Source organism: Gasterosteus aculeatus, chromosome 12 (genome assembly GCF_964276395.1).
Source record: "Gasterosteus aculeatus chromosome 12, fGasAcu3.hap1.1, whole genome shotgun sequence".
Lineage (NCBI taxonomy): Eukaryota > Metazoa > Chordata > Actinopteri > Perciformes > Gasterosteidae > Gasterosteus > Gasterosteus aculeatus.
The window spans coordinates 11,606,178-11,630,395 of record NC_135700.1 but is presented as its reverse complement, the minus strand read 5'-3'; the positions used below and the strand labels follow the sequence as shown (position 1 = coordinate 11,630,395).

The 24,218-nt window shown below is 43.0% G+C and overlaps 2 protein-coding genes across 3 annotated transcripts; one reads left to right on the top strand and one right to left on the bottom strand.

The window, feature by feature from the left end:
- Positions 1-1,859: 1,859 nt before the first annotated feature.
- On the bottom strand, positions 1,860-9,394 carry LOC120809942 (switch-associated protein 70). 2 transcript variants are annotated; one of them, XM_078085437.1, is made up of 13 exons: positions 9,024-9,394; positions 8,525-8,858; positions 7,769-7,909; positions 6,474-6,647; positions 6,175-6,402; positions 5,888-6,034; positions 5,601-5,709; positions 5,301-5,482; positions 4,335-4,442; positions 3,624-3,790; positions 3,185-3,383; positions 2,979-3,075; positions 1,860-2,333 (listed from the first exon to the last, which is right to left on the bottom strand). In XM_078085437.1, the coding sequence occupies exons 2-13, from the start codon at positions 8,618-8,620 to the stop codon at positions 2,215-2,217; spliced, it is 1,767 nt and encodes a 588-aa protein (XP_077941563.1). In that variant the 5' UTR covers positions 8,621-8,858; positions 9,024-9,394; the 3' UTR covers positions 1,860-2,214. The 2 variants fall into 2 exon arrangements, with proteins under 2 accessions (XP_077941563.1, XP_077941562.1); XM_078085436.1 differs by having other exon boundaries at positions 8,525-8,790.
- ipo7 (importin 7) lies at positions 9,322-23,954 on the top strand. Its single transcript, XM_040164075.2, has 25 exons — positions 9,322-9,520; positions 11,275-11,356; positions 13,451-13,604; positions 13,701-13,859; positions 14,403-14,559; positions 15,136-15,225; positions 15,356-15,450; positions 15,532-15,616; positions 15,735-15,869; positions 16,031-16,130; positions 16,211-16,287; positions 16,388-16,504; positions 17,142-17,231; positions 17,330-17,495; positions 17,596-17,756; positions 19,047-19,175; positions 20,105-20,171; positions 20,312-20,437; positions 20,576-20,673; positions 20,752-20,847; positions 20,971-21,191; positions 21,421-21,629; positions 21,740-21,946; positions 22,051-22,167; positions 22,918-23,954. Exons 1-25 carry the CDS (start codon positions 9,437-9,439, stop codon positions 23,013-23,015), a joined length of 3,120 nt encoding a protein of 1,039 aa, XP_040020009.2. The 5' UTR covers positions 9,322-9,436; the 3' UTR covers positions 23,016-23,954.
- Positions 23,955-24,218: the final 264 nt, after the last annotated feature.

The following is a 24,218-nucleotide window of genomic DNA, read 5'->3' as shown; positions in this document are numbered from 1 at the left end:
CAAACAGCTTTAAAAAATAAGCTGTTTGGCCATTCCAATGTCCCCAAAAATACTCCAGACAGATGATACCCATTTATTTTATTGGTCCTCCAAATCCTATCATCCTTTTAGCCCCGTGGTCACAATGAATAGAAACTATGTTGCCATTTACATTTCCTGGGAGCCTCGGCAATGATGCATGATTCACTGCGGCCCCGCGGCCCTTGAGCAATCACCTGCTCTGAAATTCATCGAAAACGACTCCAAATACTGATCTCACTGTCTCGACACACATGATCGAGTCCCACCCTACAAATCAGGGTGATGTCAGCGGCCTGCAGCACATGGGGGTCCTGCAGGGAGGCGATCAAATGCATGTATCAACCGAGCTCCAGATGATCTTATCTGGACACCGACCTCTCATAAATGAGCCGAAAAAGCATAATTACAAATTTGATTTGTAGCTTGAAGGGCTATCACTCGGGTTTATGAAGTCTGCGTTTTGTTTGATTGGTGATTGTTTTCCACAGTGTCCACAGTCCGTTCTACCATGAGAAATGCTCAGGGCGGTGAGGTCACTATGGGAAGTCATCTAAACCAGAGCAGCGGAATCTGCCAAACATTCTTCAACCAGTACACAATCCCCCGAAAAAGAAAAATGTCCTGCTTCAAATCCGTTGTGATGGGGATATTTTTGACAGGATTCCGATATATTTGTCATGGCCGTTATGGTACTTTTAGTACACATGAGGGGAGAGTGAGATCATTAGACACATCCTTATTTGGGGAATGTTGGGTAGGATTGTACAATTAAGATGTGGAGATTAGAAACTCCTAATTCTGACAATAGTATTTTCAAAAGAAAAAAAGGCAAAATGATTTTTTTACTGGGATGTAAATATACGGCTAGCAATGCATCAATCATCAACTGTTTGTTCTAATCTATTTGAATAGTCCCAATTTGAATGTGGCAAATGTTAAAGAACTGTAAGTAACGTAAGTAAGTGACCCATCAGTATAAAGAGATCTGCATGCCGCTGACTTTCTGATCACTGATGAACGGAGGTTCCTATCTGATTTCCTGCTCTGACAACTCTGAACTCGACATGAACTCCGCTTTCTTTTTTTTTCTGCTTTTGAGTAAAGACACTCAGTGTGCAGACACAAGACAAGTTTCATCCAGTTTCATCCAGTTTCACAGTTCCAATGACGGTGCATCTTTTTTTCTCTCTCCTAAAACGTGGGTGGAGAAGGAGACAGCGGTGAGGTGTACCGGCGAGAACAGCGGCCCTTTGTTGCACAGGGTGATTTGTTTTGACACAGACGCAGCAAAACGGAGCCGTCGTGCTGCAAGTCATGTGCATCGGGTGCGATTCATCTTGTTTTGAGATGACTGGAACAATGAAGTCATATTACGACAACATACAGGCCAAATCAGATCAGATGACAATAATTCTCCAAAGAACGGTTGTCAGTGTAGAAAAACTCCCCTGTTGTCACTGAAAATATTGCCCAACAAACCTGCTAAAACTAAGTATCCGCTTTTAAAAAATTTAATGTTGGGAGATGAATTAATGATTTTGGTTAAATTAACAACAGACTTCTATTTCCGCTTCCATCGCTCCTAAAGCATCTTAAAAAAAGTACTCCATGCAAAGGAATGAATTAAACAAACATTGTCAGTGTTTGGGGGTTTAATTTACGGAGGAGCTTTGTCTTATAGTGACACCTGCTGGATGCTCGTAGTCAGAATACAGTAGAGTTGTGATGAAATCAAAGTCTTGATTAAACCATCCAAAGAAAAGGAAAGAAAGGGAGAAAGCCTGATGCTTTTAGACACATTTAGGTGCGAGGATCTCTGAAATGAAAACAGCCATCAATTTTCATAGAAAATAGGGTGGGTTTTATTTTTTAATCATCTTAATAATGACTTAACCAGAATCAAATTAGCTAATAAACCAAACTACAGTCGAATGTAATCTACTGTTATACAACTAAAAGTTTATGTCAAAACACAAAAAACTGCAAAAGTAGTTGAATAGTTTTAGCGTAAATTATTTTGAATTTAAGGCGATCACCATCTCTAAGACTGCCGAGCAAACGGCATCGGCTAAGAATCTCCAAATGAAATGATTCAAGATCTTGTCAAACTATTTTCTATTGCTAGAATCGCTAAACTGATGCAGTTAGTCACAGCTCTTTTATTTTACACTAACCCAAATCAAATCACATGGTTCACTGAGCCGCGGCCCCCTGGTTTTTACTCTCCTGCCAGGACTTCTTCCTCAGCTCCAGCTCGGCATCGGTGAATGAAGCCGGACCCCAGTTAGTGATCCTCTGAGGTCCTTTGTGACCTAAAAGACCGTATAAAAGACAATAATTGTATGCCTTTCTGCAAGATGGACGTAATCAAATCACTCATTTAGTGTTTCTGAAAGCAGAGCATTGTGGTGTGAAGTCTTGGGTTTTCCATGCTCTTAGGTTGCAAATCACTATACATGGTAAAAAGAATACCTGCATAGTACATTTAATTAGTATATTCTAAACGAAGGGCATTAATCTTCTTCTGTAACAACCTCCACTCTTCTGGAAAAATGTTATTGCGGTTGACAACTGTGCTGGGCAATGAGGCCCAGAGCTCCAGTTCATCTCAAAGGGATCAGACGGTTTTAATTGGATGGTTTTAATCGGACGGTTTTAAGCTCAGGGTTCTGGAAATAACAGTTCTTTCCACCACGAAATTGACAAGAAACATTTGCTTCTGCACCTCGTGCTCGGGAGCATTGTCATGTTGGAAAAGCTTTGACCAAATACCTCTGCTCATATAGTGAACCTCGCTTGAACTTTGGGGGCTAAAACTATTTTTGTAAATTAGGCTTAGATTCAAATCGTGTAACACCAAATTCTCCAAATTGAGAAGCCTTGTTGGCAGTTGTTAAATGCCGGTCAGATACATCCGTGTAATGTTGAATTATGAAACAATCAGTGTTCCTGTTTACCTGGCTGGATGAGACGCACCAGCCCCTCGTGTTTGGCCACCTTGTCCTTCCAAGTCTTGGTCTTGTTAGTTGCTCGTTCAAGCTTCATTGACATCTTCTGTAAGAACATAAAAAAAATACAAATATTAATACCAGGGGCTCAAACACTACCTTCTGCTAATGTTTAGTTTTCAGAAGAACGTTAACCTCCACATGTGTGACCTGACCTCGTACTGCTCCAGGGCTCCGTGCCGCTCCCTCTCCAGCGTCTCCAGCTGCAGCATGGCGGCCTGCAGGTCCCTCTCCTTGGCCCGCTGCTCGGCCACCAGCTCCTGCTTCTCAGCCTCGGTCTGGGATAGCGCCCTCTGCTGCTGCAGGTGGATCTGCTCCAGCTCTGCCCTCTTTGCTGCCTCCTCCTCCAGCAGCCTGTTATGGAAAGCACAACAATGCTGGATACACAATGCGACATTTCATACAGGCTGAGGACGGACAATTCACACCGGGGTAAATCTGCCCTGCATGTCTTTGGATTGTGGCGCGAAACCTACACTTAGGGAAACGTGCAAAATAAACACCCAAATACAGTCATTATTTGACAATGTGAGGGTATTTCACCCATTAGTAGGCACGCAAGAGCATCATTTATCTAGGTTGTGCGTCTGAGACCTGGCCTGCAGCCTGCGCATGGCCTCCTCGTCCTGCTTGGCCTGCCTCTCGTCCTCCAAGGCCCCCTCCAGCCGGTGGTACATGTCCTCCAGCTCCCGGACGCGCTGGAGGTACTGGTCCAGCTCACAGGATTTCTGAGCCACCTGCTCCTCCATCTGCTGACGCACCTGATTGAGTCAACACACACACACACACACACACACGTGCAGTTTCACGTTGTTAAACCCTCGACTCTTGAACCGAGCAGTAATCTGTGTAACAGTTTAAATCTTCACATTTGACATTCTGTGATGTGACATTGCTGTATTCTAGCTGTACGTGTTGCTGCGATCATGTAATCTCATCTGAGCAAACAATGAAATGTTTTTCATCTTATGAAGGGATTTGTCTGTTTAGTCACTGGTTTAAGGGGGGGGGGGATTAATACACTTGTGCGTGTGACACTCAGACAAAACATGACTCAACATCATGGGATGTAACATTAGCATATTTTTAGCAGGTGTTTACTGGAAGGAAGGAGCCACAAACAGTGACTGAATCAGACAACAGACAAAGACAATCTCAGTTGTCTTTGTCAAGACTAAACAAATTCGTTTTCTCTGTGAACTTTCTGTCGACGATGTGTCACCACATATGCAACAGCGTCACCGGCCCACGTGGTCGGGACAAAGGAGCCGCGAGGTGGACGGCAGACTGCGGCTCTGCGATCACCATTTTTTCTCTCTCCAGGTCCAGACGGTGGCGATCCTGCAGTTCTAACTCCGTCTGCTTCCTCCTGTGATCCTCCATCGCCGCTTCAGCTGCAGCCGCGTCTATTTTCTGTTGAGCACAAAAGAGGAAAGAGATATTTAGGGGAAGCCACACAGAGGACCTTTATGTAGACACTTCAGAAAGGTTCGGTGTGCATTTCTAGGTCAAGAATAATTTATTGAAAAATAATATTTTCCTTGCAGTCTTATATAAAAAGATCCATCGATAATAAATAAATAAAGGTTATGGAACTTTCAACATGATCAGTAATTGGAAATGTAAAGATAAATGTGTTTGACATTTAGAGAAAAAACATTTGGCGGGTAAAATGGAGAAGTGAGAGAGGAGCTACAATCTGCTGCAGCTCCGAGTCAACTGAGTTCACAGGCCTGTCCTCTCCGCAGGTGTCTCTGGCTGAAAAATGCTTTCTTTGCATAAAAGGTTTTGCTTCCCTTTTTTAACATGAATGTTCTGCTGCATCTTGTGTGATTTTTTTTGCAATGTTTATTTTTTTAAATCTCAAACCATAATATGTGACAGACGGGAAGTAGCAAGTAACTCATATTTAGAGCATCTCAGACTTTGATTTGAAGATGACTAACCCACTATAACTCCAAAGCAGATTATTTTACTCTTGTGTGACGTGTTTCCTCAGGATATTTTCCCTATATAAACCCCACCGGGGTATTTTGGAGCCAGTAGTTTTTTTGTGTTATTAGATTGTGTTTACAGAATATAACTCTATTTAAATGTTTGGGCACCACATCCTGTTAAAAGGTGCAACTTCCTGTTGTAGAGAAAATATTGTTGCTGTCTGAGACTGAAACATGATTTGACCCACGACTCCCGTGTAAACTAATCGAGTTGTGCGAATGCTTTCCGGACCCCAAAAGGCCTCCTTGTCAAAGCCGGAGCCTGGACACGTACCCTCCTCATACCCTCCAGCTGTCTCTGCTTGTTCTCGTTCACCACCTGGAGCTGCCTCATCCTCTCGCTCACGTCGTCCTCCTCCGCCTGTTGCCTCTGCCGCAGCTCCTTGCGCCGCAGCCGGGCTTCGCGGTGAGGAGACGACAGCCCCAACCTCAGCAGCCGGATGCATGTTTGAATAGCTGCCGCGACCCGCGGCCAGATTGAGACAAATCGGAGATTCATGAGACCGTGGTGAAGAAAATAAAGTGGTGATTATGAGACTCAGTTACGGAGTAGAGGAGGATGACTACTTTGTACCTTGAAGCCATTCCTGCTTCTTCTTTTTATCCGATGCACTAATCTCAAAGCTTTTATCCATGCACTTGATAATGAAGAGGCATTTCTTCCCTTCTTTATCTGGCAGAGACTGGAGAAGAGAATTTGGTTTTATACATTATAGCCCCTTTGTACCTAAATTCTAACATTATCAATTGTTTCTAAACTAAATAAAACCCTTCAGGGAATATCAGTTATACAGTAAGTCAAGTCAAATGATTGTCAACTTACCTGTTGTGCACACTTATAGACTTTAGTTAAAAACACACCTCCACACAGCATGTTCGGTCCAGAATTATGTCTCCCTTCTTCTCCAAGAGATCCTCACAGACGTAGTATGACAGCGAATTGGGTCGAAGAACAAACCAGCGCTCTGTCCAGTTCTTCCTTTTGTGTCCCTTTTTCATCATGTATCCCTTTGAAACACCGTGTAAGCAAAACACTCTTGAATTGCCTGATATTCATTGCGCTGTAATTACCGGGATGCTCTAAACCTAACGTGTGACGTTATGGGCTGGCTATGCACACAGTACTCCTCATAAATATCTGGTCTTACCTGCTTGAGCACATCCAGAATGAGTTCCTGGAAGACTTCGGTGATACCCATGGACAGGATCTGTGAGTTCATGCCGTGGCTGAAGTAACCCATCCCCAGCAGTTCGATCAGCTCCCAGGCCGTCAGGCAGTTATTCTTTGTGTGGAGCTGCAGCTTGTAATCTGCAAACTTCTCCTCACTCCATCCACTCCCCATAGCCTCCGACAGCCTTTGCAGGAAGTACTCAATCTGGGGAGGAAAAAAAGCGCTTCAAAACCGTGACAAACCCCACAGAGAACCATTGGAAGGATCTTCCTCACCTCTTCGGTGACGATGACGAGTGGGTATTTGTCTTCGGACAAAAAGTTGAAAATGCACCAGACTTTGAAAGCTTTGTCTTCCGAGAAGAGGAGACGCTTAGTGCAGATATTTTTCTTGTAGCACAGTAGCCAGCAAATCTTGTTGAATTCCACCAAATCAAATTCCCCGTGCACCTGGGAACAAAACACCCCATTCAGTCAAAGTCAAACTGGTCAGCACCAGTGAGGGCAGCGTGTTTACAAATGCTAAGCAGGAGGCCGGTGTTTGTCTCCTTTCAAAAACATCCAGTCTGCAGGATGTGAAGTACAGACCTGATGTAATTAGATGCCTCATTTTTATTCAAGTCAGAACCCACAAGAGAAAGGCAAGAAAACAGCTTCCAAGTAAAAAGAATGAAACTAAAGGAGCTTACCAACAGACATGAGACTTCTGAAGATGTGTTTGTGGAGGCTTACACTGTGCGTGCTGGGCTACAGGGTAAAAACTCCAATGGAGGCAACATTGAGCAGAGAGTATAAGCATGCTAGCCCTTTTGCCTAAATATATATTAGTCTACTAATGAATAAAAATAGACAAAGTGCATTGTTCCGCGCCAAAGTACTGTTTCCTCTCCCACAGAACCAAACGGGTCATGATTAGTCATCCGCATCAGTGTCACACACCCTTCAAAAGAGATGTTGTTTTCATTTCATTGTTTATGTAACTGTCTAAGTAGGTTTGAATTGAAGGCCTTTTTACTCATAGCAAAGTGTAACGTTCAGCATAGACTCTCATTGCTACACCAGTACTTCTTAGCAGTGACCTAGTGAAGTCCCAACAACTGGCTTTTTACTTTTGGCCAGATGTGCTATTTTGTTTACTTTTTGATAAGATAGTCCCTGAATGTAGACACGAGGCCTCTTCTATGAACAACCCAAATGTCCTTCTTAGATATCTGTGGTTACTTTTTCTTTTGCATGTCTGTTGATTTAGTTTTTTACTGCAGTCAGTTGACTGCTAACTAAGGTAACCACAATGCTAACTGACTAACAACAAGCTACGGCGTTGCTTATATACCATTCTAACTTAATTTACTGTTGAGCTAAAAGTTATGTATTTTCCTCCTTTCTTCGGGAATAAAGAACAATACAACGGATTCATTGTCAGCTACTAATAAACTGGGCAGTATAAACTATTCTTAAAAACTACACAGCTTAAACAATCAACTCAAACGACACCTTGCCGTGGTAAGTTTTGCAAATGACGTGTCACCGGAATTAAAAACACAGTACTATTCCAACATATTTGTCCCCACCTTGTCTAGAATGAACTTGTTGAGGTAAGGCATGTACCCTTGGTTGGACAGAGGCCCTTTATTGTCATCTTTGAAATGCTCCTCAAGGGCCACCGGATCATGAGGGATCTTCATCACTGTGCACAAGCTGTGGGAAAGCACCTGTCAAGAAACAATATTCTATGTGAATGGTATAATAGCATAAGAAGAACAGATCAGGGGCGTATAATATACATATACAGGTATATATAAATATACCAAATGGTCATATTATGGGCGAGTTGAACATGAAACTCAACATTGCTTTTACGGTTTGTTGATTTCCCAAAAGCTCATGCAAAAACCTTTCACCATCCTTCGCAGGCTTCACCAGCCAAGCGTTACTTGTTGTTCTGGAAGGTGAAATCTCGCCCCTTCAGGTAAAGTAAAATGAGAGCATTGTATCATGAGTACACACAAATACTGGTCTGACCTCACAATGGGAGGAAAATAAGTGGCATGCAGGAGACGCATGTAACGTCCGAACAAAAACAGTCACAACTATTTTAACAATAGGGTCAAAGTAAAAGTGAAATAACACATTTTGGATGAAATAGGCCCCGCGTCATCCATTACACCAGCGACCAGCGTGATGATGGAGATTAAAAGAAAAGCATTGCGCGTCTCGGTTACATCAACAACTAACACAACGGTGGGGAATCAAGATGAAGTACACAGTAAATGGGAGAGGCATCCAAAAAACACACACTACAATAATAAAAGAGAACCGAAACACACCTTCAACTGAGATTTGGAAACTTTCCCACGATGGTCCACGTCCAGGGCTGTGAACGCGTGCCATATGGACTTCAAAAGCTCCTCTCGAAGCCACATTTTGTCTCCCGTGAGCAGCAGCAGAGGAGCTCCGTCCCTCAGCGGTGCGTCGTCGCCTGTGTGTCTCACGTGCGCCTCTCACGCGCACTCATAGGTGGCGGCACAGCGCAGAGACGCGTGATGATTGCGCCACGACGCGTTCGATTCCATCTCTTCTCCTCATGCAAACTCTGACAAAAATCAACCCACGTGAGCTGTTTCATCAATTCAAAACCGCGAGGGGGCTTTTCAAAGCGGGCTGCGCTTTGAACAATGATAAAAAAACAACAAGTTACTAATACAAATATGCATGAAATATAGAAACTATTTCCAAACGCTCCAGCTGCACTATTTCCACGTTTGTTATCAAACATGTTTTAACATGTTATAATACTTTTCTTTTAAAGAAGAATATTTTACTTACTGATTAGTCAAAAGTTAATTGATATTTGTGACTCTCCTTGAAACGAGCAGGGAAGAAGAACCTCTTAAAGAATGTAATTTGACTGTTTCGTTGTAAGAAAATCAGTCAAAATATTTTTTGTGAATGAGGGCGACCAGTAGGGGGGTCACCTTCCCTTCTGTTGGAAGCCCCGTACATAACATAGGGCAAGTTTTGCCAACGTTATGCCGAGAACTACATTTCCCAAGCACCTCTACTCTCCACGCCGGATGTTCGTGTTGCACAAATTTGGCGCTGTTCTATCCGGGTACTTTTTTTCACTGCTTCCTTTCGCGCCGGGTAACCGGAGAGCCGTGCGTCCATGTGCGCAGTGACTGGGAACTGGTAGACTTCTGAAATAAAAAAAAATCCGAGCCGTGAGCAGAGTTTTCGCAATGGATCCCGAGTCTTTGGTCGAGGCCCTCCGGGGCACGATGGACCCCAATCTACGGGAGGCCGCGGAGAGACAGCTGAACGAGGTAAAAGTTGAGCTCGGCGTTAATAGTGATGGAGGTTGTGGCGCGGCGCTCCGTCGGGCCTCGGCCGTTCACAACATCAAGATGGAGCGGTCACGCAGGCTGGGCTGTGCTACCGCCGCTGGGACAGACCGCGGGCTAAATTTCGTCACTCAAATAGCGGTTATACTTGGCACAGCGCGACCTCTTTCCCATCAACTACGTTGAGCCGTTAATATGAATCCAATCCTGTTTTAATTTGGATGACACTCCTGTGTCAGGAACCGACGTTAGCTTCATATGAAGCCAGCTGTGTCGCTAATGCTAACTCGAACCAGCTAACGTTAGCTCCGCTGGGGAGATAATTATTAGGTCGCCACCCACATTTTTTGGTATGGTTGTGTCAATGTCGGAGCTGACACGACGTAAGAATAACACTGGACACGCGATAAACCACACGCGAAGCACCTTCAAACGCGGGGCGTGTGCTAGTTAGCGTATTTGACCGTTTGATACTAGTCTTAGCTGTGCGGCTAACGTCGGCTAGCTAAGTTAGCTTACTTTTTGGATAGCTCCGCTACAAAGCTGCTGCTCACGTGTCACTGACAAGCCCTTAAGTGGTGACATTATTCAGCAACACAAGGATGGTTCTTAATAGACTTAAGTCCCGTTGTTACTTCGCGTAGCATGTATTTATTAGGAGATTTGGGGCTTCGTGGCTACTCCGCCAAACGTATCACATTTTAAGTTGTTCGTTAGCAGAGTTCCACGTGAGCTACCGTTACCCAGTTAGCGAGTCCGGGTCAAGCAGCCGAGCTGTTATAAAAGCGCTGATCTCCTGTTAGTGGTTCCTCCCGGGTTTTAACTATGTGGTTAACAACTTACACTTTGGGGAGTTTACAACTCTAACGTTAGTTAGTTGCATTGGTAAACGTATTGTATAACGTTACTATATAGTATTTTAGTTTGCATTTATGTACTGGACTTTAACTTGACTCGAGGTTATAGAGTCCTCATTTGGCACTTGTCGTTATGTATAGTTACGGATAATATTAATCATTTAGCATAGTTTCCCCTTTTTAAAAATGTCTTATCGGTCCTAAATATAACTGAAAGCCTTCATGTCATGATGGCGTCGTTCTTCCTGAAGATGTTTAGAAGTCAGATATTGTTTCAGTCAGCTGTAATTGATGACGAAGATGACGCCTAATTTGTGCGTGACGTGTGCAACAGCCTGCACATAGCGGCGCTATCCAAGTCACTGTACATACAAGCGATGATAATCCTGCCAAAGCACATGTGTGTTCAGCATGTTTTTCCCCTCTTCCTCCACGTTTATTTTTGGCAGTGAAAATGTCTTGTTTTGTTCACACCCACCGTTGCATTCATAGTAATGACTCACTTGAAGGGCATGGCGAGTATTGTGTGCACAATAAAAATAGTGCATATCTTAGCAATACGGTGCTTTGCTTTGTCCTCTGACTTTGGTTTTTGAGGAAAATGCTCAGAAAAAAATGAATACGACATGAAAATATTAAAGTTAATTACATGATCTTTGAATCCCATGGGATTTATTTTTTATTTTCTGACATGTGCCATGTCACATATCAACAACATTCACAAACGTCTGTAAGGTAAACCTAATGCCTACTGAACTTGCCACAACCTCATGCCTTAATTGCTCTTAAGTAGGATTTATGCCAATAATATGAACCCGAATCTCAACATTTGTTTTACGACTGCTTTCCTTATAACCGTTGTCTGTTCTGATTTTTCAGGGTCACTCCCAGGTGAACTTTCTGTCCACTCTGCTGCGGGTCACTATGTCTGATCAGCTGGACTTACCTGTCAGGCAAGCAGGTAAGTCTAGACCTTGGCTTGTGGAAAAAAAAAAAGTTGTGCCGTCCTATGAAAGATTATCTTTAATATAAAACTAGATGGGACATAAAATCCCTCTTATTCATGGTAGTAGTTGCCAACCTTAAAGGTAATATCCTGTTTTCATTCCTGGCTCATTTACAATTTCTATTAGATCAAAAACAACCATATTTTCTTCATTTCAGTAGCATTCTGTTACCTCCTTCAGAGAGAAACTGACCGAGGAGACATTTAATCAAATTACAATCTTCAAGATTGCACTTTAAATGAATCACTCAAAATGAATGTGTAGTCCTTGTTATCTGCTGGCAGCTAGAAGAGCAGAACCAGAAAATCTTTACATTCAACTGATTTGAAGTAAAGCTGAGATGGAGATTCAATACAGACTGATAAGAGTTAATGTTTTAATGTTAAATTCACAGCTCTCATATGCAAGGACTTCGCAACTGAGCTCAAATCCCTAAATATAAATTCAGTTAGATTGAGATATGAAGACATACTTATTTAATTATTTTCAATCAATGCTCAAACTAAAGAATATCACATATGCTGAGGAATTTAAGTGGTCATTTTCTATTTCCACCGCTATGTGGGTTGTCTCTGGCTCTGTGTTACTCACCACTTTATCAAATTGTATCCATTTGCAATATGACAAATTGACTAGATATTCTCCATCAGCCCAAGTTAAACGGCTCACTTGTATAACGGTTTCCGAAAAGATAATTGAGCTATGTTGCGGTTTTTTTCACACTTTTTGTGTGTGGCTAAAGTGCCTCTATGAGGAGCATTGGACAAGTGCAGTCTGTTAAATATAGCTTGTTTCTCTTGTCAAATGCTGCTCTCACTTATGCAGTTTGATTTACAGCATTTCAAGTGTCTGCTGATGAGATCACGGAGACGCTGGCGACTGCTTGACTGCAGTCGGTCATGCGGGCATTGTGCTCCTGATCTCTGAGAAACATTTTAAGTAGAAATGGCCCTTTGTTTACTTTGCTGTGTTTACCATTGCAGTGAATCATGTCCGTTAAACGCTTCTGTTGAAATGCGCGTTGTCCTTTCTACTTGTTTTGTGTATTTGGTTGAAACACAAAGGGTTGACGGCTTGTTCAGCCGGTGGCTTTCTAGCTTTGTTGGAAAGCCGTCAAATATGCTTTTTCGTGAAAACTGTCTCCGTCTTATGATTTAATTTGGCTCTATAAATATTTTATGTGAGTAGATGATTGAAGGCATCAGTGACTATTAAATGTGGGTTTGAGTAGTTTTTGAATCCGTTTTGGCAGCATGTCCATTACATGATATTTTAAAGATCTCTGCCTCTGAGATTTTCTTTCTGCCAAGTTTTTTTCCTTTTTCTTCCCTTATTCCATTCATCATTTGAGGACTTTGGCTGTAACAACCTATCATCCCTTGCAAGCGAGCACCTATGTGGCACAGCTGTATTGTACCAAGTTTAATTAGTCATTTGCTACCATATGTTAAATCTTCACTTAACTAGACATTTTCAAGTAAGTAATTTTCCTCCTGCCCACAACTCTTCATTTCTACGATGGCTTCATAGTTTCGTTGCAGTGATGGAGTGGTTTGTCGGTCCCCCGCCGATTGGTCGGGGTTTGTGCTCAGTCAGCTTTGATAGACGGGATTATGATCGTCCCGCTAGTGGTGCAGACATTCGTGTCAGCAGTCTGACGTTCGCTTCCCGGCCCCCACTCGTCCACTCCCCCAGACACCTCGGAGCGGCGCCCACATGGTAGATGTGAACCCGACTCACTCATCTGCCACATTCCAAACTACTGAACTACAGCTGGAGGAATTTATTTCAACGTTTACAGCCATGGTGATGCAAGTGCAGTCGATATGATGGGTGCACATTCAAGAGGTGCATGAGGTTGTACACATTTGGTTTTTAAAATCCTATACATTGTGTAAAATCTCACCGTATCATCTGCTGCTTTACAAAGCACTCTCACTTGCCCTGGTGTGTGCAAGACAAGGAAGATTTAGCTCTTCCTCAAAGAAATTATGCCTATTCTATAGTTTTTTGCTGTTAAAGGGCTCACCCTAGTGCTGTTCCCTCAGGTGTGATTTACCTTAAGAACATGATAACCCAACACTGGAGTGATGGTGAGGCTTCAAGCACAGAGACTCCCGTCAATAACATCCCTGATGACGACAGGCTCTTTATTCGAGACAACATAGTGGAGGCGATCATCCACTCCCCAGAGCGCATCAGGTAAAGGCACACAAACCCCCACAACCACCCATCCTCTTTTCTGATGTCTACATGTGGATAATAAAAATGTGACTAATGTGCTTTTGAACTTGTCAGAGTTCAGTTGACCACATGTATCCACCACATGATCAAGCATGACTACCCTGGCAAGTGGACGACGATCGTGGACAAGATCGGCTTCTACCTGCAGTCGGACAACACTTCGGGATGGCTGGGCATCTTGCTCTGCCTTTACCAGCTCGTCAAGAACTATGAGTAAGTCGGGGCTTGCAATCACGATTTCATATTCTATTACAATTAGGGCTGTCAAAATTAACGCGTTGGTCTCTGCCGGTCTGTGTGATTATTATTGAGCTTTGTTTATTTCTGGTGTGCTGGAAGTAAACAAAGTTGACTGGAAATGAAACCGGTGGTGAACAAAGACGGTGGTTGTAAAACGTCCGGGCTAAATGTGAGGAGATTGTTGGCACTTCAAACACGGCCGTCAAATGATGGAGAGTTGAGAGCAAAGTGCACGAGGACGTCAGGAAGAGACGCTAGTTCAACATGTTTTACCAGGTGCCTCCAAGTTTTGTGTTTAAAAATATAATTTGTGTATAAAATACACGCTTTCTAAAGTGAATACTCAATACTTTTTTTTAGTCTTTAGAAGAAAAACAAACTTATTCGCGATCAATGAATTTTCAAAATGTGTGATTTTTTTTACATTTTTTCTATTTATTGACCGCCCTAATTGTAACACGTGCTGTGTGGCTGACATTGTGCTTGTGCGGCGGATGTAACCCGTGTGTGAAACAGATACAAGAAACCAGAAGAGCGTCAACCTCTGGTGGCTGCCATGCACATCTTCATGCCCATGCTGAAGGAACGCTTCATCCAGCTGCTCCCTGACCACTCGAGTGACTCTGTCCTCATACAAAAACAGATCTTCAAAATCCTATATGCCCTCTTCCAGGTAATTTCACAGCTCATGGCACCTTCGCTTAAAGGACGGAGATAATGAAGAATACAAAATTGTCTTTGTTTTTAGTTTTAAAAGCCTATTCAAGGCTGTGTGAGCATGGCCAGCCACCATGGCCGAGTGGGTGTGAGGTTGAGGTCATTTGTGCACCCAAACCATTGGTAGGGGGAAAGAAAATGTTGGTAGCTGTTTTGTATTGCCCCAAAATTGCCTCTGAGGGTTTTGCAATCTATAGAGATGCGGCATCCTTTCACCCTCACATCAGTACAGAAAAATCTTTGGACTGGGAGAGAAAGATAAGCAACAAAGCCCCAGGAAGAGCAACAGAGGAGGGCTGTGGTCCTCGAGCACAGGTCAACATTGGCCAGTATAGATGAGGGCCGGTAAAGGTGCAGCAACGGCTCTGTATGTCGCGCCTTTCTGATGCGGCCATTTTACACTTACAGTGCAATGTCTATCAATTATTTTTTCGTTCTTAAATCTTTAATGACCACTATTTGTGGTAATATGTCTAAATATACGGCATAGTAAGATGTCTCCTAAAAAATACTTTCTTGTTAATCTCCACAGTACAACCTCCCCCTGGAACTCATCAACAGACAGAACCTGACTGAGTGGATGGAGATCTTGAAGACGGTAGTCGATCGAGATGTGCCTCCGGTAAAAAGACAAACTGCACTCAGATTGCCCCAACAATGCCTGTTACTTCTTACAAAGGATTTTCCCCCTCGAGTGTAAACATTTCAGTAATCTGAAAGCTGACTGTGCCAATGTTGTTTTTGGTCTGCAGGAGACGATGCAGATAGATGAAGATGAGCGACCTGAGCTGCCGTGGTGGAAGTGTAAGAAGTGGGCCCTCCACATCATGGCCCGTCTGTTTGAGAGGTAAAAAATACACACATCTCACTTAAAAAAAAAAAAAATTTGAACATGGTTAACAATAATATAATAAACTGTCTTTTGCAGGTATGGAAGCCCAGGCAACACCACAAAAGAGTATGCAGAGTTTGCTGAACTTTTCCTCAAGGAGTATGCCGTTCCTGCACAGCAGGTAAGGACTTGGTAGAGGACGTGATGGAAGCAGCGGCTCTCAAGCCCGGCTCAACTGTTTCTTATGAAGTTCACCTCACAAGTGTCAAAGGAATTTCCTTGTGCCTTCTGTCTTCTAGGTGTTGCTGAAAGTCTTATACCAGTTCAAGGAAAAGCAATATGTGGCTCCCAGAGTACTCCAGCAGACCCTCAACTACATCAACCAGGGCATAGCACATGCTCTCACGTGGAGAAACCTCAAACCGCACATCCAGGTACATGTAAAACATGTACCATATACAGTAACAACATAGTAAGACTTACTTTTTATGGTCTGGTGGTCTCCATGAAGCTAAAGTGCTGACATTGAATACAATTTTACCAGAAAGTACTGTCATTAACTTCACTGCCTGATTGTGACTTGTTTGTTTTTCAGGGCATCATTCAGGATGTGGTCTTCCCCCTCATGTGTTACACAGACAGTGATGAGGAACTGTGGCAGGAGGATCCATACGAGTACATTCGCATGAAGTTTGGTAAGCAGAGATGCTGTCTTAAATTCAAAATAATGTTTTGCACTTGTGATTCTTAACTATATCTGTGCTGTGCCCCTCAGATGTGTTTGAGGACTTCATCTCCCCAACAACGGCAGCCCAAACACTCCTCTTCACTGCCTGCAACAAGAGGAAAGAGGCGAGTTGAAATTTCCTCGAAAGCTTAGATTTCTGGTCACTTGGAAAAACTATGCCTAAAATTCATATTTCTTGAAGCCTAATGCTCTGGTTGCGTTTAGGTACTGCAAAAGACTATGGGCTTCTGCTACCAGATTCTCACAGATCCCGCCACTGACCCCAGGAAAAAAGATGGCGCCCTCCACATGATTGGCTCTTTGGCTGAAATCCTTCTGAAGGTAAATAACTGTCAGCCATCCTCGACTGTTCATCTTTTCAACACACATCTTCTTCTTTTCAACGGATTACACATTTGTTTCCATTTGCAGTAAAAAAAACAGTTATACAGACATATTCACCCTGCGGTTTTTACAACTGCCCTATTGACATTCAGTCATAAATTTCCATCCAGATGAGATGACTGTGCTAAAATTCTTCTCCTGCCAGTTTAGTTTCGGTTTGTTGTTTATATGGAGCCTTATCGGGAGGTAAATGGGGAGTGTCGACTCGGGTTGTATAGTCCGTGTTTTTATCTTCTGTGCCATGGCGCCAGTCAATGCGGCCGCGCTCCAGTCCCAAACAAACCTAAACTTGGAGCGTGTCACGGCATATACTCCTAAGCGTACATGGCATGAAAAAAAGAAAAGGAAGCAGGATCGAGAGTCCCAGGGGAATGCGACTCGAAGGACTGACTCAAAGGAATCTGTCATAAACCGGTTGTTCTCAACGTGAACTGATTTTCATCCCCTCTGACCAGCAGATTTCTAGATGGTATACAATGAGTTGTTGTTCTGCTTTTTTTTTGTTTGTTTTAACATAAAGTTTACCATGCAGGGTACTTCATATGTTTGACTGCTTTTATCTTTCTCTCTACAGAAAAAGATTTATAAGGACCAGATGGAATTCATGCTGCAGAATCACGTCTTCCCCTTGTTCCGCAGTGAACTGGGATACATGAGAGCCAGAGTAAGTGATCATACCCAGCAGGCAAACCGAAGACTTTACGGAATAAAGTGGCTTTGAATAAACACAAATTTTTATAACTTTTTTTTATTTCCGCACAGGCCTGCTGGGTGCTGCATTACTTCTGTGAGGTGAAGTTCAAAAGTGACCAGAATCTGCAGACTGCTCTTGAGCTGACCCGCCTTTGTCTAATCAATGACAACGAGATGCCAGTTAAGGTGGAAGCTGCTATTGCACTGCAGGTTCTCATCAGCAACCAGGAGAAAGGTGAGCAAGTCAAACTTCTGGAGTTTCACAGACTTCATTTTAGAAAATGTTCCGATGTATGTTTAGGTTTGTTCTTTACTAACTTGTGTTTGTTCTTTAGCCAAAGAATATATCACACCCTTTATCCGACCTGTGATGCAAGCCCTCCTGCACATCGTCAGAGAAACGGAAAACGACGACCTCACCAATGTCATACAAAAGATGATTTGTGAATACAGTGAGGAGGTGACTCCCATTGCAGTCGAGATGACCCAGCATCTGGTAAGTGCGTGCATTAACGACGCTACGTGTCTCCATTTTGTATAAAAGCGTCCCGTTACACCCTGAAATGTATGCGTGCAACCGTGGGCCTTATTTTATTTTAAAGCGTTTTTAAATTTTCTTCCGACTACTAAAGCGCTTTAACACTACATGCCGCCACTCATTCATACACCCACAGGACTCTAGCTAACATTCTTACCACTCACACACGGTAGCTGCCGCTAGGAGAGCTATTTTGGGGTTAAGTCAGGGTTCCTGCGGGTCCTTAAAGTCTTAAAATGTCAAATTAAAATTCGGGTAATTAAGGTCTTAAATTGTCTTAAATTTCACGTAAAGTTGCTGTAGGTATTTTAATTATTTTTTTTTGCCGGTGCGCTTAATGACGACAAAGCACAGTGGCGCATCGTAAAACATCTAATAGTTGATTTATTTAGTATTGTGCGAAATGAGTCAATTGAATAGCTGTTTACGGTACGTCGGCTACAGACGCTGACGTCAGGCTGCGTCTCGCCATTACGCGGTTTTCGATGTGAGGTGGAAAATGCAAAGAAGATGGGGAAGTGCAAATTTAACGACAAGTGGATGGAAGAGGATGCATTTACGAGGTGGTTGGCGCCGATTGAAAACAATGAGGCAATGTGTAAACTATGCAAAATGACCTTTTCATTAGGGACCATGGGGCTCAAAGCCGCCGAGTCGCACATGTTTCATTTCAACACCAGACACCCAAAAGGCAGAGGTACTGTGGGTTCTCCATACTGTGACGAGGCACAATTCATTTAAATCTAATGATGACATATCATATCATGTCTTTGCTGCCATGTTCCCCGATTCGCAATGCATTGTGTTGTTTAGTGTAGTCCAAACGTATGTATGTATGTATGTATGTATGTATGTATCAATCACTTTGATTGTTTACATCTATATTGGCCAAACAGTGTTGGAAGGGTTATTGTCAGTTATTATACTGTCTCCTAATTTGAAAGAAATTTTTGATTTCCATTGTAGGAGGCAATAAATTGCGTATTCCAAAGAAATTGTGACATTTTTGGGTCTTAAATTATATTTGTTGAGGTCTTAAAAAGCATTAAATTTTACTTTTGAAATGGTGCAAGAACCCTGTAAGTGTCTGGCACATTGACATGTAGACTAGCGGCGCCTGATATCGAAACTGCCAATCGTGTAATTGACTGACAACCCTGCTCTCCACTGAGCTACAGTCGCTGGTGGAATGTATGGATGCTTACAGGCGAACGAGATGGTCATGATGGTCTCCGTATGCTCTGTCAGGCTATGACGTTCAACCAGGTGATTCAGACGGGCCCTGACGAGGAGGGAGGAGATGACAAGGCTGTGACGGCCATGGGCATCCTCAACACCATCGACACATTGCTAAGTGTAGTGGAGGACCACAAAGAGGTACGCAGTGACGCCACCAGGCGCGTACACGCACACACACCAAACACTTGAGGCGGATCGCTCATCTCGGTGCCACTTCCTCTGTAGAAGCAGCTCTGGTCTGCTGCGGTGTTCCTGCCAACACACTTTAGCCACCCACCAACTCCTGGGAACGCACTCCGTTCTCACGATGTTTAAATGAGTCAGACTGAAGCCGACGCTAGAAACCTTGCCGCCGTATCTGCTAAAACACAGGAGTGATTTGATAAAGCATAACTTGACACTATGAATCATTTCCAGCTTAAAAGTCCTAACAATACAGTTGCGATCAGTGTACACTACTTCAAAGAGTTGTGTATTCATTTAACCAAAGTATTGACAAGGAAAGGTTCTATTGGATATTGACACACAAGGCACATGGAGAAGAGATTATCTGTCTAATTTGTAGCAAAGGTGGTTGGTCAAGAATTGTGCCTTTCAATCTACCCTACAACCAGTTTTATATGGTTAATTTCAAACTTTTGGTTAAAATATGGCTTTAATCGTTTTTCACCAAATGTCTACAGCACACACCATTATGAATAAACATTGGTGGAGGAGATCCCGTTTTCTAGGATATTAAAGTAATGTATTCTGTTTCCTTGTTCTCTGTGGTTGCAGGTCAATTAAAGTTAAAATAGCTGTTTGTCCTTAGTAGAAAGGTGTAGTACAACTAAATGTCTGCAGAGTTGCTCAAAGCTTGTTAGTGAGGTCTCGTCAATAACAAGCTTGTTAATTTTAGAACTCCAGCTTGATTGCTGCTACAGGATGTTCCGTGTGTTGATACTCCAGTATTTGAAGTATGAGGCACCTGTTGAGATGAAATCATACACAGATATAGCAGAAGCTGTATCTTCTCCACTTTTATATTGAATGAATCGTCATTGCCTTGAACCTTTGTGTTCTTTCAGATCACCCAGCAGCTGGAGGGCATCTGTCTGCAGGTGATCGGCACTGTGCTGCAGCAACATGTACTGGGTGAGCAGGTCCTTCCTGTCCTGCCGCATTACGCCAGCATGGTGCACTAAAGCTATGTCTCCCTGCCTCAGAGACCATACATTTATCAACCGATGGTATTTACCTCCACGGACTAACTCAAACCTTTTTTCTCTTCCCAGAGTTCTACGAGGAGATCTTGTCGTTGGCTCACAGCCTGACCTGCCAGCAGGTGTCCCCACAGATGTGGCAGCTCCTTCCACTAGTGTATGAAGTCTTCCAGCAAGATGGATTTGATTACTTCACAGGTACGTGGTTGGCTGCGAACAGGATTTTGAATTGTAAAATGGTAAGACCATAAGTATCATGTCCATATTCTGAAACGTTGATTTTCCTTCGTATTGTTTTGCTGTGAACTTGACTGTGGGGAAAAATGTGTGTTTCAGATATGATGCCGCTTCTTCACAACTATGTCACAGTCGACACAGATACTCTCCTATCTGACACCAAATACCTGGAGATCATCTATAGCATGTGCAAGAAGGTACAATGATGGAATTATGCAACATACTTTAATGTCAAGCTTATTGGCAAGTTAACCGGAGTCTGTCACTGTGCTCAGGTGCTAACAGGTGATCCTGGTGAGGACCCAGAGTGCCATGCTGCAAAACTACTGGAGGTGATCATTCTGCAGTGCAAAGGTCGAGGCATTGACCAGGTCCGTATCTAGAACATTTTCACTTCAGGCTAGTTGGCTAAAAAAGATCAATAAGGATGTAGTGTTTTCTGGAATGGATTCCTATTATAATATTCTCTAATGGAGCCAAACTGTCTGTCGCAGGTTGTGCCGTTGTTTGTGACTGCCGCTTTGGAGCGTTTGACACGGGAGGTGAAGACCAGTGAGCTGAGGACTATGTGCCTGCAGGTGGCCATCGCCGCGCTCTACTATAGCCCCCCACTCCTCCTCAACACTCTGGAAAACCTACGCTTTCCAAACAACACGGAGCCCATCACCAACCACTTCATAACCCAGTGGCTCAAAGATGTCGACTGCTTCCTCGGGTAGGTTTTTGCGAGTACGAATAAGCGCACAAATACACCCAGTCCTGACAAAACGGTCAACAGTAAACTGGTAATAAATGACAATAATTGTCACAATGTATCATTCAGTTTTATTTTGTGTGAACAACGGCCCCAGCTATTAAGGGTTTTCCATGGTGGCAAATGATCTCTGGCTCGTTAGTGCAATCGGCTGGTAATGGAGGTTCCTGTTCCTGTTTGCTCTCCTCAGCCTTCATGACAGGAAGATGTGCATTCTTGGAATTTGTGCTCTCATTGACCTGGAGCACCGACCTCAGGCGGTCAACCAGGTGGCCATCCAGCTTCTTCCAGCAGCCATCCTTCTGTTCAATGGCCTAAAGAGGGCATATGCCTGTCGAGCAGAGCATGAGAATGACGAGGACGATGACGATGAAGATGGGGAAGATGATGACGACAACGGTAAGGTGTTGCTGTTGCTGTATTCAGTGTGGTTTATTAAGTTTATTTCACTATTACTCTGCAGGGTGAAGTGGTTTTTGAGGTGTTCTCTTAACCCTGAATGAATGTAGCGGAGCTGGGCAGTGACGAGGATGACATTGATGAAGAAGGCCAGGAGTACCTGGAGATGCTGGCAAAGCAGGCGGGAGAGGACGGCGATGATGAAGACTGGGAGGAGGATGATGCTGAGGAAACGGCACTCGAGGGCTACACTACAGCTGTAGATGATGAAGACAACCTTGTGGACGAGTATCAGATCTTCAAAGCCATACTACAGAGTAAGATGTCAACCTGCTGATGTGGAGCCTTGTGTTAAGCCTTCTCTTGTGTCTCAATAAAACAAGAATCAATCACTAATCGCTTTTACTTTACTGTGATGCAGATATCCAGAGCCGCGACCCAGCATGGTACCAGGCACTAACACAGACCCTTGACGAGGATCAGGGCAAACACCTTCAGGACATTGGCACACTTGCAGACCAGAGACGGGCAGCACATGGTGAGCGCCTGCTGAGACTGCAATCCCAATTTCCAATTAAACTCTGATGCGGCACTTCAGTCTGACAATAAAGCAAATTATTTTTTACATGCTATTTCCTGCTTTTTTCTTTTTGGAATTCTGTTTTTCCTGTTTTTTTTTTTTGTATTCCAAATGTTCTTTATAAATGCGATTTAAATCTAATCTATTTACCGGGACTAAAATAACTATTCATAGCCTTAATCCAATTATTACACCGTACAGTCCAGCATGTTGCAATCAGCCACCTTTGTGCCTTTTTTATGGGCACAAATGTATGAATTTGGGATGATTTAAAAAAAAAAAAAGAATCTTAAAAGAAAATGTTTGTTGGAATTAAGTTGAGTTGTAAAATGCCAATACACTGTGGATCGTCCTGCCTGCATGGCTTTTTGTCGACGCTTGTGGCCTAGTGTTTAGAGGCTGTTGATGAACCGCAGTGTTTAAGTCTGTTGTTCCCAATTTCTCTTCCCTCCCCCTCCGTTCATAACTGTTATCTGTCTGTTGACTAATAATAAAGTCATAAAATGCCCTAAAACGTGTTGGATCACAGTGTGTGGCACCTAGTCTTGTCTCTGAATTGTTCCTTTTTGTCCCGGGGACACGGGAAGCAGTCTTTAATGTGACAACACGTTGTCAGTCTCGGACTGTCTGGCGAGACTTCCCGAGAGGAAACTACTTTCTCTTCACCTTTGTGATTTTTAAGCACTGTTGCTTGTTATCTTATTGCAGAGTCCAAGATGATCGAGAAACACGGCGGGTACAAGTTCACAGCGCCAGTGGTGCCATCTACTTTCAACTTTGGAGGCACTGCTCCGGGAATGAATTGAGTCATCCGTTCTACTTTTTATTACTCTGTGACTGATTGTAGTGAAGTGAAAAAAAAAAAAGCTTGTGTTGTTCCCTTAAGTAGTGGTTCCAGAACTGGTTCTTCTCAGTCTGTCAAATAGCACCAGGAGATATGGGAAAGCAACTAAAATGCAACCAATGGCTGGGGAAAACAAACCAAGAACTTGAGCACGATGAAGAGAAGAAGCTCTGAACAACGTTGTCTTCTGGAGCCCAGTGTGGGATTACCATGATGGCAACCTTTTTTTTGTTTTCCCACTTAAAACAAATTTGGGGGATTAACAGTTAGAAATTGATGATGGGACTTAATATTTCATTATCACTGTTGTGGCCAAATGGTCGTAATAAGATTATACCTCTGGTAGTGGTGATATTACATTATTCTCTGCATAAACAAACACGTTTATGTACATACAAGCCAAGGTTATTGATTTTTCAAGTAGCCTTGAAAAATAACCAGAGGCATTTGTAAAGTGTTAACAGTTGTATTCATATGTAGCATATTGGATACTTCATAGCACTATGTGATGCCTGATCTCTGTAAATTAATGACTAGCACTTTCATATTGTTCAGGTCTCCTAGCCTTCTGTATCAGACTGCAAATTTTTTTAAATTGAAGACTATTTAAAATGATAAACAGCTGTAACTTTGTTACTTTGCAAGAAACTTGTGTAATGGCTGTTCTTCAAGCATCTGCTTACAGAGTGGATCAGCAAGCAACTCGGAAACTATTGATTTCAGGATAAGAGAATGCTCATGGTGTTCAGTATGGCTACAGGACATGTTTGTGAGCACTGAAAGTTCAATTGAATACATCATTGAAGCATGTACAATTGGACTTATCGTGAGGGTCTCAAGCTTTTGGTTGGTGTATGGATGAACCATCTATATATACAACAAATAAAAAACAAACACGGGAGTCCATGACCTTGAGTACTTCCTTATACAGGTACATGCATGTTCCTACTTTATATTTCACTGGTTAACGCGCGTAAACCTTTTTTGCTGATGAGTAGTTGTAAGAAAAGCCTGGTTAGATGTTTGTATACTCTGGTGAGCGGCGCTGAGGCTAAAATCTGATCAATGAATACCCACGTTAATCTGATTATAACTGCGTTGCCCGGTGAGTCACAGACACTGGACATATAATACAACAGCACTGCAGTTTAAAGTGATTATAACC